General features: G+C 51.1%; 1 protein-coding gene across 4 annotated transcripts in view; it reads right to left on the bottom strand.

Annotated features, from left to right (window-relative positions):
* Positions 1-11,566, bottom strand: part of TMEM163 (transmembrane protein 163) — a 262,138-nt gene extending 250,572 nt beyond the window's left edge. Inside the window, exons 1-2 of one of the 4 annotated variants that reach the window (XM_089329309.1) lie at positions 11,039-11,566; positions 3,641-3,760 (exon numbers count right to left, since the gene is read on the bottom strand). In XM_089329309.1, the coding sequence (XP_089185435.1) occupies positions 3,641-3,760; positions 11,039-11,240 (322 nt within the window). In that variant the 5' untranslated portion in view covers positions 11,241-11,566. The remainder of the gene's footprint in view (positions 1-3,640; positions 3,761-11,038) is intronic. The other 3 variants (XM_089329310.1, XM_089329305.1, XM_017342800.4) reach the window with 3 other exon arrangements.
* Between the last annotated feature and the right edge of the window lie 2,194 nt (positions 11,567-13,760).

Genomic DNA, 13,760 nt, shown 5'->3' with positions numbered 1-13,760 from the left:
AGTCCTTGGGCCCCTGCACCCACGTGGGAAACCCAAAAGAGGCTCCTGGTCCTGACTTCCGATCAGCTCAGCTCCAGCCACTGTGGCCATTTGAGGAGTGAATGAGCGGATGGAAGACCTCTCTCTCTCTCTCTCTCTCTCTCTCTCTGCCTAACTCTGACATTCCGGTAAATAAATAAATCTTTAAAAAAAAATAAGGTTCTAGAAATCTGTCTCAGGGGGCTGGCACTGTGGCATAGCAAGTAAAGCCACCATCTGCTGTGCTGGCATCCCACATAGGTGCTGGTTCCAGTATCCACCACTCCACTTCTGATCCAGCTCTCTGCTAATGTTCCTGGGAAAGCAGCAGAGGATGACTCAAGTGCTTGGGCCCCTGCATCCATGTGGGAGACCTGGATGAAGCTTCTGGCTCCTGGCTTCTGGACCAGCCCAGCTCTGGCCATTGCAGCCATTAGGGGAGTGAACCAGTGGATGGAAGATCTCTCTGTCTCTGTCTCTGTCTCTCTGTCTCTCTCTCTATATATATATATATAATGCTGCCTTTCAAGTAAATAAATAAATATAAAAAAATCTGTCTCCATTTATTCGTTTAACAGTTGTAAGGACTGAATTCATGCAAGGATGATGGATGCTCTTCCTGCCCCTGTTTTTTTACCATCTGCAGTGGTAAGAAGATAAGACCATAGGCACATAAATATACAAACACAGTCCGTTTGTCTTCCCCATGATTAATATCCCCTGCCAACACAACACACACACACGTGCAAGCACACTTTCTCATGAGCACACACTATAACGATTTCTCTTCCATACTACAGCACTATATCTAGTAATTCTATAGCAGTTCTCCTAAAAAGTGCTAACTGTTCAACCTGTCCATTTCACTGGATAGGACAAGGTTCACTAAGCCAGAGTTTTCCATTTCATCCATTCTCTACCAGCTACCTCTTTGGAGAATAAGCTTGGGGCTCTCAGGGACACATTTAAAAAAAAAACTTAGGGGTGAGGAGTGGGTATTCTGGACAGTGGGCTAAACTACCACCACTTGAGATGCCAACATTCTAGACTGAGTGCCTGGTTTGAGTTTCAGTTATTCCACACTTCCAATCCAGCTTCCGGCTAATGCACCTGGGAGGCAACAGATGATGGCGCAAGTGCTAGGATCCTGCCACCCACACAGGAGACCCCGATGGAGTTCTTGGTTCCTGGCTTCAGCCTAGTCCAGCCCCAACCTAGCCCAGCCCTGGTCTTTGCTGCCATTTGGAGAGTGAACCAGTGAATAGAATCAATCTCTCTCTCTCTCTTCCTATCTCTCTGTAACTCTTTCAAATATATATATATCCCAATCTTTTTTTTTTTTTTTTTGGACAGGCAGAGTGGACAGTAAGAGAGAGAGAGAGACAGAGAGAAAGGTCTTCCTTTGCCATTGGTTCACCCTCCAAGCAGCCAGCACGCTGCAGCCAGTGCACCACACTGATCTGAAGCCAGGAGCCAGGTGCTTCTCCTGGCCTCCCATGCGGGTGCAGGGCCCAAGCACTTGGGCCATCCTCCACTGCCTTCCTGGGCCACAGCAGAGAGCTGGCCTGGAAGAGGGGCAACCGGGACAGAATCCGGCGCCCCAACCGGGACTAGAACCCAGTGTGCCGGCGCCGCAAGGTGGAGGATTAGCCTCATATTGAGCCACAGCGCCGGCCTCTCAATCTTTTAAAACTATGAAAGGGATTGCAAAAACTGACTGTCAACTTGTAAACAGCACTTTTAAGAGGATTTTAAATATTTCATACTATAAACACATTTAAGAAGCTAAAGAGTAAAACCAACAACTTTCACAACAGGCAAGTCCAAGAGTTTAAAATATGAAACACACACACACACAATAAAGCCAATAAAGCTACTCTACAATTAAAGTGAGGGAAAATATAATTCATCTTCTACCTTTTTAGGTTTAACTTAACCAAAACAAGTTGAAAGCAACTTATGAACAAACTGAATGTACTATAGAAAATAACGGGCATCACATTATAAGCTAATAACATTTTGTAGGCAAGAAGTTAGGGAATTTAAATACTTGCTGTAGTAAAGGGGTGAAATCATAAAAAGCAAAGGAAACCTTTTCCACAAAGCAATGTTGTAATTCTGAATATTACACATTGTTTAAACAGAAATGGAACAAGATTTTTAAGACAACCAAATCGATCAGGTAAAACCAAAATTTTCTCATAATTTTTCCCTATTATGAGACTTAGTTATAGCAAATACAATCTTATTCTCCTGAAGGGAAGACTTGCTCATTATTTCTTCCCAGTCAGGTCCTCAAACATTCACACAATGAAGTCCTAACAGCTTTATTAGGCACATGGACATGTCTGAGTAACCATTATTCTGTTTGTAAACCACCCGCCTTCCTTCCACTCCTCTTTCTTTACATATGTAAATCACAGTGTCTGATCCAGAGGCCCCCACCAGCCACCACAACCAAATTATCCTCCAGGGACATCAATCTGGCTTGTTATTCTTGCTTCAGCATTCAAAAGGGAGGGAGCCCGGAGTAGCTCTTTTCAGGAATCAAAATTCCTCTTGATTAGATTTCTGGCTGGCTGGTAAATGTTTATCCCCTCTAAAAAATGCATTACCCTCTGCTTCTAAATGTTTGGCTTTTCTAGAGCCAAGCTATGGCCCAGTGTTCCCAACATGAATTGCTTCAAGTAATGTCTGCCTAGTTTTGCAGGGAGCATTTGGTCAAATTCTAACATTCCCTCTTGGGAGCCAATTGCATCTTCCTGCAGCAGATCTAACCTTGCAGAATAGAATTTTAAATACACACACACACACACACAGCCCTGTCTTCCAGCGGACACAGTCCTTTCTTTCTCCTACTCTCAGACACCTGATATTGTGCTCACTGCTTAAAGATTTTTCTGTGAGGTAATAACGGCTTCATCACGAAATGCCCAAAACATTCTTTTCTCTGGCATTAAGAAAAACAACAACAAATAGAGCCACAGTTTCTGGCCAAGGTTGGGCCATCACTGGCAATGCTCCAGCCTGTGAATCATCACACGATTAATAAGAATAAATAGCACACGCACATTTCCACAGGAGGCAAATGGTAATGGAGAAAACACATGTCACAGAGTACAGGATCATCTGTGGGCAGGAACCACCCCATTCCCTTAATTGTCATCATTGTTTTTGCTTCCAAGGCCACGGACAACTCCAGAGAAGCACCTCCCATTTTTCTTTCATTAAAATGTACACGTGAATTCACTGCAAACCTTACAGACTGATATCATCTGGGGAAAGGAGAGCGCTCACTGCAATTCTACACTCGTCATGTTGCATTAGGCTTGAAATAAGCATCTCGAGGACACGTCACGTGTCACGTAGCAGCTCAGGCGGAAGGCATCCGACAGGAGATCACTGCACTCCTGGGCTGCCGCTTCCACAAAGCGGCAGACCAGGTCTGCCTCTCTTCCCCTGAACACCCCTTTCCTCTGCAGTACCCTGACATCCAACCAGCTCCAAAAATGTGCTCATCAATAACAGTCAACGCAGAGCAAAAGCGCATCCCGCAGGAGTTAGAGCGTAAGACGGGCAACAGCGCAGGCATGGACCCGCGAGGCTCCTGATGGACACTCACTGAAGGCGGCCACAGCGAGGGCCAGCGTGACGATAATGGAGAACCAGGAGACCCACAGTGCCTTCTTCCGGTAGTTCTGGGCTTCGTGGGGTTTCAGCCGGGTGCTGCTTTCTAGTAAGCCTGACAAAGGCAAGGAGAAAAGGAAGTCAGACATTTTCTTGTTAAGAAACCCACGCCAGAATGGCAATTTCTTATCCAAAGATTGCAAACTGACAGTCGGTGGGCCAAGATGTGTTGTGTTTGGCCCATACTGTGTTGTAACAATTAGGAGATTTCACATGAGAAAGCAGGCTTGCTGGCATGCCCTGAAAACGCTCAGGCTCTGGCAAGGTGACACGGGCAACGTGACATGTGCAAGGTGACAGCAGCTGTCCCTTTGCAACTCTGCAGACCCCAGCGTTCCCTGACATAGCACCCCAGGCCTTTCCCCCATTGCTACCTTAAGCTTTGTGACTCAAGCACAATGCTGCTCCTTCCAACAAGGAAAACAGCCGGACATGCAGCTGGCATTTGGAGCCCTCAGCTGTGGGCATCGATTTCCATGGACCCACCAGCACAGTCCCAACAGGTGGACAGGCCTTCGCCCAGAGCAAGGAGTCAAGAAGTACAAATGCTTTTCTTGCTCCTTCAGACAATTCACAAGAGGAGATGGCCATTTTCTCTTTAACCACACCCAACAACAGCCACCAGACCCAAATTGTGACAGGGCTTCCAAAGTTCGTGGAAACGTATATTATGAAAAACACTACATTCAAAAAAGTTTTTGCACCGAGTTAGCGTTTGGTGCAGCAGTGAGGAAGCCATTTGGGACAGCCCACATTCCATACTGGAGTGGCTGGGTTCAAGTCCTAGCTGTCCTGTTTCCAACTTCCTGCTAACATGTACCCCGAGGCAGCAAGTGATGGCTCAAGTCCTTTGTTCCCTCTGAGAGACTTGGAGTGAGATCTAGCTCCTGGTTCCTGGCTTCAGCAGGGCCCAGCCCCTACAGCTGTAGGCATTGCAGGGTGAACCAATGAATAATAAATATCTCTCTCTCTCTTTCTCTCTCTCTTCCCCTTTCAAATAAAATAAGTCATTAAATTTTCTTTTTAATTTTTTGCATCAAAGCAATCATCTTTCAATTCCATTTTTCACAAACTTTTTTAAAAAATGTATTTGAGAAAAGAGAAACAGAAAACGTCCATCTTATGGTTCATTTCCCAAAGACCCACATCAGTCCTGCCCCGGAGACCAAAGCCAGCTGTCTGCAACCCAAGCCAGGTCTCCTATGTGGGTAGCAGGAACCTAATCATGAGCCACTACCATTAGTACTTCCCAGGGTCTGCACAGGCATGAGGCTGGAACCAGAGCCAAGCTGGGCACCAAGACCCTGCACTCTAACACTCAACAAGTGCATCTCAACCACCATGCCAAATGTCTACCGCTGTACACAATTTTTAAAGCATCATGGTACATGTCATGTTTTCTTCTCTCGAACCTTTATACCAAACCCATGTTAAAAAAAAAAAAAATCCTCGTAATTAAAGTGAGAGAAAGCTGATAAAACCAGAGTTATCTTCCCAGGCAGGCCAGTCTTGCAGGCTTTGAGCGTTGAAAGTCTTTGACGACAACAGAAATTCAAAATGATGCCCAGTCCATGCCCAAGTTCAGTTGCCTGGGGTCAAAGGCTAAAACTTCTTCAGGTTGCCCTTGATGTATGGTTTTTTTCTTCTCCTTTGAAAACAAATTGTATATGGCATCTCTCGGTTACGAAGGAAGCCAAAATTCGCATAAAAAGGAGCCTCCTGCGCCATCTCCGGCTGCACAATCCACACCTTTCCCCCCACAGGCCGAGCAGCTGTAGCACAGCAGCTCACACCACCTGATGCAGGAACGGGTATCACAGGTCAGGCACCCACACAGCATGGGACACAGCACACCTGCATTCACATCAAGACAGCATCCTTTTTCTCTTGCTGGGCGCACACCAAGCCTTGGGTTGCCACAGGAGCCGAAAGGCTGTGTGACACCTTTCCTCCCCCATTAGAAGGGTCACAGCCAACAAAGAAACAGGCTCACAGGAGAAAAGGCCTAACAAGCGTATTTAGTCAAAGTTCTATGTGACGCAGGAGCCTTCAGAAGCAAAGACCCCAAGGCTCACTCAGTGAAGAAGGAGCAGCTGTGTAAGAACGTGACCGATGGGAGGGCCTGGCCTGATGCTAACAGATCATCGAGGGGGAGACGCAGCGAGGCCTGGGGTCCGGATACCTCCTTCCCCTTACGTCTAGGGCAGGATCCCCTCTGGAATGAGGGTCTCATGATCTATAATCAGACAGGGTAGATCTGAAAATTTCTTTAAGGTCAGCTCTTATACAGTTGCGGGGGGGCGGGGGTTTGCAGTAACAGTTCTAGCTTTAACAGCCATCTCTGCAGGAGAAGGGTTTTAGTTTCTACGACCCTCCTTGAGGAGGAAGAAGTGTAATTTTTGTGGACTGCACTGGAGGAGAAAGAGAAGCAGGAGAAAGGGCAGGAGGAAGCCAGGAAGACTCTGCCTCCGAGGCCCTGCCAGCATCCTTTGGTTCGGGGAAATCAGTGAGTCCAAGCACCACCCTTTAGGGTCTTGTTTTCTAAAAAGCTGCAACCTGTTCATGAATTTGAACAAGGACCCTGCTAAAACTTCTCAGTTCTATTTCTTGCCCACACTTGGGCATCCCTGGGCAAGCCCTGCAAAAGCAGGAAGCATTGTCAAGAAGGCTGTGCAGTGAGCCCACGTACCACCCAGAAGATTTTTAAATGATCAAAACCTCATGCGGGAGCAATGCACGGGGAACACACTCGGGAAGCGCAAACACCATCTCTACCACCTCACTGCAAAGATCTTCTCAGACCTCCCTCAGAAATGCACTTGAGAGAGAAGGCAAATACCTTGTCTCTCTCTCGGCAATCCTGCCCAAGCGATGAGGCACAGGAAAATCACAGGTCCCTGAGTCTACTTGTTCCTCACCTGCTGAAAAGTCGTCTCCGGCTAAAGCTGCAACCTAGAACAAGCAGGTCTCATACGCCCAGGAATGCATTTCTCTGCTCCCAAGCAACAGAAGAGGCTTCCTCTCCTGGCCGGTTGGATTTTCAGGGGAAGTGAAGCTATAACACTCAAGTACTGATCCAAATACGCAGTCTGTTTGGTAGGGGTTTTGACAGCAACAATATCAAGAGGTTGATCTGGGGGCCGCGGCCATGGCTCACTTGGTTAATCCTCCGCCTGCGGCGCCAGCATCCCATGTGGGTGCCAGGTTCTAGTCCTGGTTGCTCCTCTTCCAGTCCAGCTCTCTGCTGTGGCCCGGGGAAGGCAGTGGAGGATGGCTCAAGAAGGCAGTGGAGGATGGCTCAAGGCCGTGGCAGCCATTTGGGGGGTGAACCAACAGAAGGAGGACCTTTCTGTTTGTCTCTCTCTCTCTCATTGTCTGTAACTCTACCTGTCAAATAAATAAATAAAAATCTTTCTTTTTAAAAAAGAGTTTTATCCACCAGGGGCAAAAATAAGTTTCCTTGTACCAGTAGCTCCATGTTCTACAAGAAGTGACCACGATCTGGGCTCCCTTTCATGCTCTAACTTTCATTCTTCCCTCCAAAGCCAGCTGGTTTCAACAACCAGCAACAACACGTGATCCACACATGCAGGACAGTCCACACTCTTTGTCTACCAGTGGGGCCCCTGGAGGAGTTCGAGGTGACAGCCCACATGGGCTGGATGGCCACCAAGGTGGCCCTGGGGTCCTTCCAGCAGGAAGACTGGTGAGTCTTCTGCAGACCGCATCCTGTGTGTGTCACCTCCGTAAGATTTGATTTTTTAATTAAAAAACAGAAATGGAGCCCGGTGGGAAAATTGTCCAAAAAGAGAGAGACTTTCCCATTCCTACCTAACTCTATTTATTTCCTAGCAATTTTTTTTTTGTCTGAACATATAGCCAACACTATATGTGGCAAACATCCCATTCCCCAAAGAGAAGTGGAATAGGATGGCCCACCAAGACCTGGCCGAGAAACGGCCGGTGCACATACTGGGGCCTCTACCCCGTGTCAGATGCGGGTTCACTCACCATTCACTAAGATGTGGTGAGGATTCCCAGGGTTTTCAGGAAGGCGGCCTGGTACCAAAGGTAGAAGAATGATGTGGTGGGGAGGCAGGATAACCTAGGGAAGCTAAGACAAGCCCCCCATGTGCACACAGAGCTGTGTCTTCCCTACCCCTAGCCTGGATTTTTCAGGCAAATTTCCTTTTTTTTTTTTTTTTAAGATTTATTTGTTCAAGAGGCAGAGTTACAGAGAGAAAAAGAGAGAGAGGGAGAGACAGAAAGATCTTCCATCTGTTGGTTCACTCCCCAAATAGCCACAACGCCAAGATCTGGGCCTATCCAAAGCCAGGAGCTTCTTCCAGGTCTCCCACATGGGTGCTTAAACCCAAGCACCTGGGCCATCTTCCACTGCTTTCCCAGGCCATAAGCAGAGAGCTGGATAGGAAGAGGAGCAGCCTGAACTCGAACCAGCACCCTTAAGGGATGCCAACGCCACAGGCCAGAGGCTTAGCCTACTATGCCACAGCACCAGCCCCCACAGTCACATTTCTAATCTTGCTCCAATTTTACTATCTGCCACACAGGCCTGGCAATACTAAGCATACAGTTGGATTAACGACTCATCCCCTTATTTATGTGGGGGCAGCAGAAAGCAAATCTACATGCAGAGGTCGGGGCCATCAACTGCTTCCATACCGGCTAGAATTTGTTCCAGTTGCTTTCCCCTTAGACTTTGCCATCCTTGTGTTCTGAGGAGGGGGATTTTTAGTAGATGGAGAGGTAGTGGAAAATGCCGAAGCAGCAAAGTCGCTACAGCTAAGCGGGGCCCTAAGGTCCGAGACAGAATAATAGGAAAACATTTTGGGGGAGAGGGGAATGCTTAAAATCAACTTGGCCTGTTTCCTATGAGTTTAGCCCCTAACACACAAAGCACTTGCTCAATGAAGTACAAGACTCAACCAAATAGTCCGGCAGTCACTGACATTCCAAGCTAGCTTGGTTTCTGGGCACCAGCGCATGTCACTTCCAAGGGGAAAATGCCTCCCAAGTCCCCAAACCCTGGGTCATAAAGCAAGCCTTTGATCAGAGTGAGAGGCACTCTGCAACAGGATCCTGATGGCTCAGGAGGAAGTCAAGACAAAAGACAATGCCAAATACAGGCGCAGATCAAGGGTACCCATCCCCCCACACACACCCTATAGGTATCCAGGCCTAAAGATGGCAAGCCTAGCAGGACGGAGAAGCACAGCAAGCCATTGGCTAGGCTTCCTCCCCCCTCCCCCCCAAACCCTCTCCCCAGCAGGAAAGAGGTAACAGCCCTGGAACCATTCCCAAGGGACGCAAAAAAATCCATCTGGGAAAGAAGCGGCCTGCAAGAAACGAATAACAATACCAAGCACCAATACAAGAAGCCTCCCCAAGTCATCTCTTGGTTTATTTAACCAAAACAACCTGCGCGTCTGTCATTAACTCTTCACCATCAGGAGCGAGCCAAACAAAAGAATGTGACAGCGGCTCTCAGCTCTCCCTGCCACGCACGCGGCTGTGGGCTCTTTGGGGGCCAGGATTTGCCAACAGAGAGGCTGTGTGCGACAAGCAATGCCTTCACACAGGGCACTTGTGAAAGCCACCACATAATGCAGAATGAAAGTCCGCTGGTCAATAGAAAATAATCCGAAGAATGAATCCAGTTTTTTTTTTTTTAACAGACAAGTGTGAGCTGTAAAATAATACTAAATATTAACTCACACCTATCGTTTTGCAGGGTGGGGTGAAAAAGAAGCCGGCTCTTATAGATGACCCGCATGGCTACCAAAAACAACCTCAACTCACTGCGTTCTTCCCCAGTACAAAATCTTTCTAATTCTACGATATTAGGTGCAAGGCGCAAAGGCAATTAGCACACCCCCAACTAAGTACTAGGTTTCCGTGGCTGCTTGCCATGGCACCGGTGGCACCGATCTTGGGCTCTGCAATGCTATCTAGTTAGGCGGGCTTCGGAGCAGAACCGCAAAGCTAGGTGCAGAACTCGTTGTAACTGGAGCCGCTCCAGATCGCGATGAGCCGATCTGCCCATTCTCGGGGAACTGCCTTTTCCATGTCATTTCTTCACTTCTGATTCACATGCTGCAGTTTAGGATTTCCAAGGAGAAAGAAATCGTGCATCCGAACACGAATCCGGAATAAAAATGTACAGGAGATTCTAAGAATAGGACAGAAACCTGCTAAGACTAAAATATACTATAAACCCGCCACAGCCGATCAAATACAGCTTCCAAGAAAAGGGGGTGGAGATGCCAAGAGCCAGTTCCCCGGGGAGAGCTTGGGCTGCAGGGACCCCGCTTCGGCCCCTCAGCGGCTTCAGCAGAGCCCTTGTGAGGGGTCCAATTTGGAAGCAGCAAAAAGCAGAAAGGGTGTAGATGCGGCCAGGAACTGGGTTCCCCCGGCCAGGAGGAATCCAAGCCAAAAGGAAACGAGCGAGAGACAGAGGAGCGGAGGAGTTGCGCGGGAATGAGGTTGCCCCGTTTTCCGAGTGGGCCACTCCCTGGGGGCACGGGTGGGCGGCCGGCGGCTGCATCCGCCTCCCCTCCCCCCCGGGAAATGGCCGTTTGCGGGGTTCCAGGCCAGGGTCCAGGAAGGGCTTTCTGCGGGGATCGGAGATGAGCGCTCCGAAAACTGCCAGGTTTCAGTGACATCCGTCCACATGAGGTTAGTGGCCCGATCCCAAATGCTTCCTGCCTCACCTATCAGACATGTGGGCAGTGACCCGCAGTGACCCTCGGTGACCCGGGTGCCGGTGCGGGGCTGGGCTGCCCAAGGGTGCACGGCAGCCCGGGCCCCGGCTCACACCCGTCCACGAACCCTCTGCTGGAGCAAGCAGCCCGCTGCCGGCGAGGGACACCGCGAGACTCAACTCTCAGAAGGAACTTCCCCTAGGAGCCGAAGCTGGCAATGAGCCCGGTCCCTCGGAGCCGAGCGGGACCCGCAGTCCCCCGGGAGCGCTCGGCTCTGAAAGCAAAAACGCCTCCCGCAAACTTTTCGATTGGTGCCGGCTGGGGCCGGTTGGGGAGGAGGGCGCGGGCCCAGGCGGGGTCGGCCGGGAGGCAGCCGGGTTCTCCAGGCTCGGGGAAGGAGTCGCTGCCGAGGCGGTGCCGGCCGCAGGAGGTGGGGCTGTCTGTCTCCCCCTGCTCTCCGCGCCTCGGCTAGGAAGTCCGCGCTCCGGGCCCCCGCGTGCTCCGAGATGCCGAGCCCAGCGCCCGGCCCTGCCCGGCCCTCGAATAGCGGGAGGCGAGCCGGCCCCGGTCCGCGGTAGGGGCCCGGGAAACCCGGGGCGGTGCCCGCTCACCTCGATCCTCCAGCCCGTCACTGAACTGGCCGCTCTCGCTGATCCGCGGCTGCCGCTCCTCCTCGGGCTGCGGCGGCTCGCGCGCCGGGGTGCCCAGCGGGCCCGGGCTGGGGGCAGCCGCCAAGGGCGTGTGTCCCCGGGGCGGCGGCTGGACGGCGGAGCCAGGGGGACTGCGGCGCTCACTGCCCAAGGCCGGCTCCATGGCGCCGGGCTGCGGATCCTGGAGGAGGCGACGAGTCCGAAGTGCGAGGCGCCGCAGCTCCGAGGGGCTTTGGGAGGGACAGACGGACAGACCGCGTGGAGAGGGAGGGAGGTGCACCGGGATGGAGGCGGGGGAGGTTGGAGAGCCGCGCGGCTAGCGCGGCCGGCGGCGGAGGCTGGGGCCGCGTTGTCGCCGCTGCGCTCCGCCCATGGGGGCAGGTGCGGGCGGCGGGGACCCGCCCCAAGGCGCCGGCGCCGGAGCCCGCGCACCGAGGCAGCTGAGGAGGGTGCAGTGACTCGGTCGGGCCACAGGCGCGGACGCTAGGGGGACTGGCCTAGGGGTGCGAGGGGATGAGCAGGCGGATCCTGCAGTGCTAGGAGAGCACGCGACGAGGGACCCGCTCCACCTGCGCCGCTGGGTGGTGCCCAGAGGGGACCGCTCGCGGTCGGTCAAGCCTGCAGGCAACTGAGCGTTACAAGGTCCGCGCCTGGGCCTCACTGCCCGTCCGTCCCTTCGGTCGTGGGCCTTCTCGGAAGCTTAAACTCTCCTCCCAGTGTCTCTCTCCAGCACCAGCTTAGCCAGTGGACCTGGTGTCAGAGACAGCGGGCGGCTCTGCTGAAGGTGCTTGGAGCCCCGCAGCACCCTCTCGGGCCTTGGATGTCCCATCCAATTCCATAGCCAGCTTGTCATTTCCCCCATGAAAATCGTGCCGGTCTCCAGGACTGCTCCTGTGTCCCTCCCCTGCCTGCCCCTGAGCTCTGGGCTTTGCACACCTCTGCCTGCGCCGCCGCTGGTACCTGGCGCTGGGTTTCAGCGCAGAAGAGAACGCACCATTTTCGAAGCTTCAGCTTGGATATGTAGGTTTCACTATCCAAGGTCTAGAATCTAGATTTCATCTTTAGTCTCTAAATTTAACCAGAGCACTCTGAAATGCTTCACATAAGGGAGTCCGCCCGGGTGGTTTTTTGTTTTGTTTTGGTTTTGGTTTTGATTTTTTTTTTTTTAAGAGTAGCGGGTTTCTTTTCTCCTTGCTTCTTTGCTTAGAATCAAAATCGGAGAATGATGGCCAGCATCTTTGGTGCAGGGGAAGCAGACCTAGAAGTGGGGAGAAGGTCTCATTTTGCTGGGAGGGTTCCATTTAGGAGATCTGCCTTGGCCTTCACCTTGGCCATTTCACTTCACCTTTGTGACCAACTCATTAGTAAACTGAGGTCATTTCAAAGGCCCCTTCCTACTCAGATTTTAAAAATAATAAACAACCTTCAGACATGCTTGCAGACTCCTAGCCCCCACTATCTCCCTCCAGGTTATCCCATTGGGTCCTTCTATCAAGGGCTCTCAAAGAACCACCTGGAGACCAAGCAAAACCAGCCAAGCCTCAAGACCGCTGGAGACTGACCTCATGGCTGATGTGACTGGTCTTGCTAGGACCTGGGTGTGGGTTTTTTTTTTTTTTTTTAATCACCTCCTCATTCTGAATCACCTGGATGTTTGTTTTGTTTGTCTGTTAATGCCTATTCCTCCCTGGCTCTCAAATTCTGATTCAGTAGAATTCAGGTGTTAACTGGGAATCTTTGCAACCCACCTTCTCTCTCTCTCTCTCTCTCTCATCCAGAGAGCAAGCACCACTGTGCTTTCCTCCGGCCCCTCAATTGGGTCTGTGGTCCAGTGCATGGTAAACATGAATGTGCAGGTGCACATGTCGGGGCTCAGAACACAGTACCCCAAAGTATGCCGTGCCCCAGCACACTCAGTACTTTAAAGCAAAAGAGGCTCCGAAGCAATTTTAACTGTCTCCTGCCCTTCTTTCGAAGCTTCCGTTTCTCCCTGGAAGATGTCCATAAGAAATTTGAATTCTTCTTCCGCAAAGTGGGTCCCAGAAACTAGGATGCCTCTCCCTCAAAGAAAGCCATAAAACCTAGACTCTTATCCTACCCTTCCCACCTTTCTGTTTCAGAGCTAGCCGTCACCGCAGCTCACTAGGCTAATCCTCCACCTTGTGGCGCTGGCACACCGGGTTCTAGTCCCGGTCGGGGCGCTGGATTCTGTCCCGGTTGCCCCTCTTCCAGGCCAGCTCTCTGCTGTAGCCAGGGAGTGCAGTGGAGGATGGCCCAAGTGCTTGGGCCCTGCACCCCATGGGAGACCAGGATAAGTACCTGGCTCCTGCCATTGGATCAGTGCGGTGCGCCGGCCGCGGCAGCCATTGGAGGGTGAACCTACAGCAAAGGAAGACCTTTCTCTCTGTCTCTCTCTCACTGTCCACTCTGCCTGTCAAAAAAAAAAAAAAAAGAGAGCTGGCCGAAGAGATCCCCTGACCTGCGCTGTACAATAGTACAGCCTCAAATCTCACTATGGAAGACCTCTGTCCTGAACCCAGGAAGGAAGGATGCCACGTAGAGGCCAAGAAGAACCCACACAGACAGAGTTTACCCGTCCAGTCTGTTACCCTTAGATCACACTCTTTGTTCATCACACTTGTGCACAGCTCTCCATTCTCCACCTGATCAAAGTATAAACATG

This window comes from Oryctolagus cuniculus, chromosome 3 (assembly GCF_051225735.1).
Source record: "Oryctolagus cuniculus isolate XC-2025 breed Fujian yellow rabbit chromosome 3, ASM5122573v1, whole genome shotgun sequence".
Classification (NCBI taxonomy): Eukaryota; Metazoa; Chordata; class Mammalia; order Lagomorpha; family Leporidae; genus Oryctolagus; species Oryctolagus cuniculus.
This window is presented reverse-complemented; position numbering and strand designations above follow the sequence as displayed.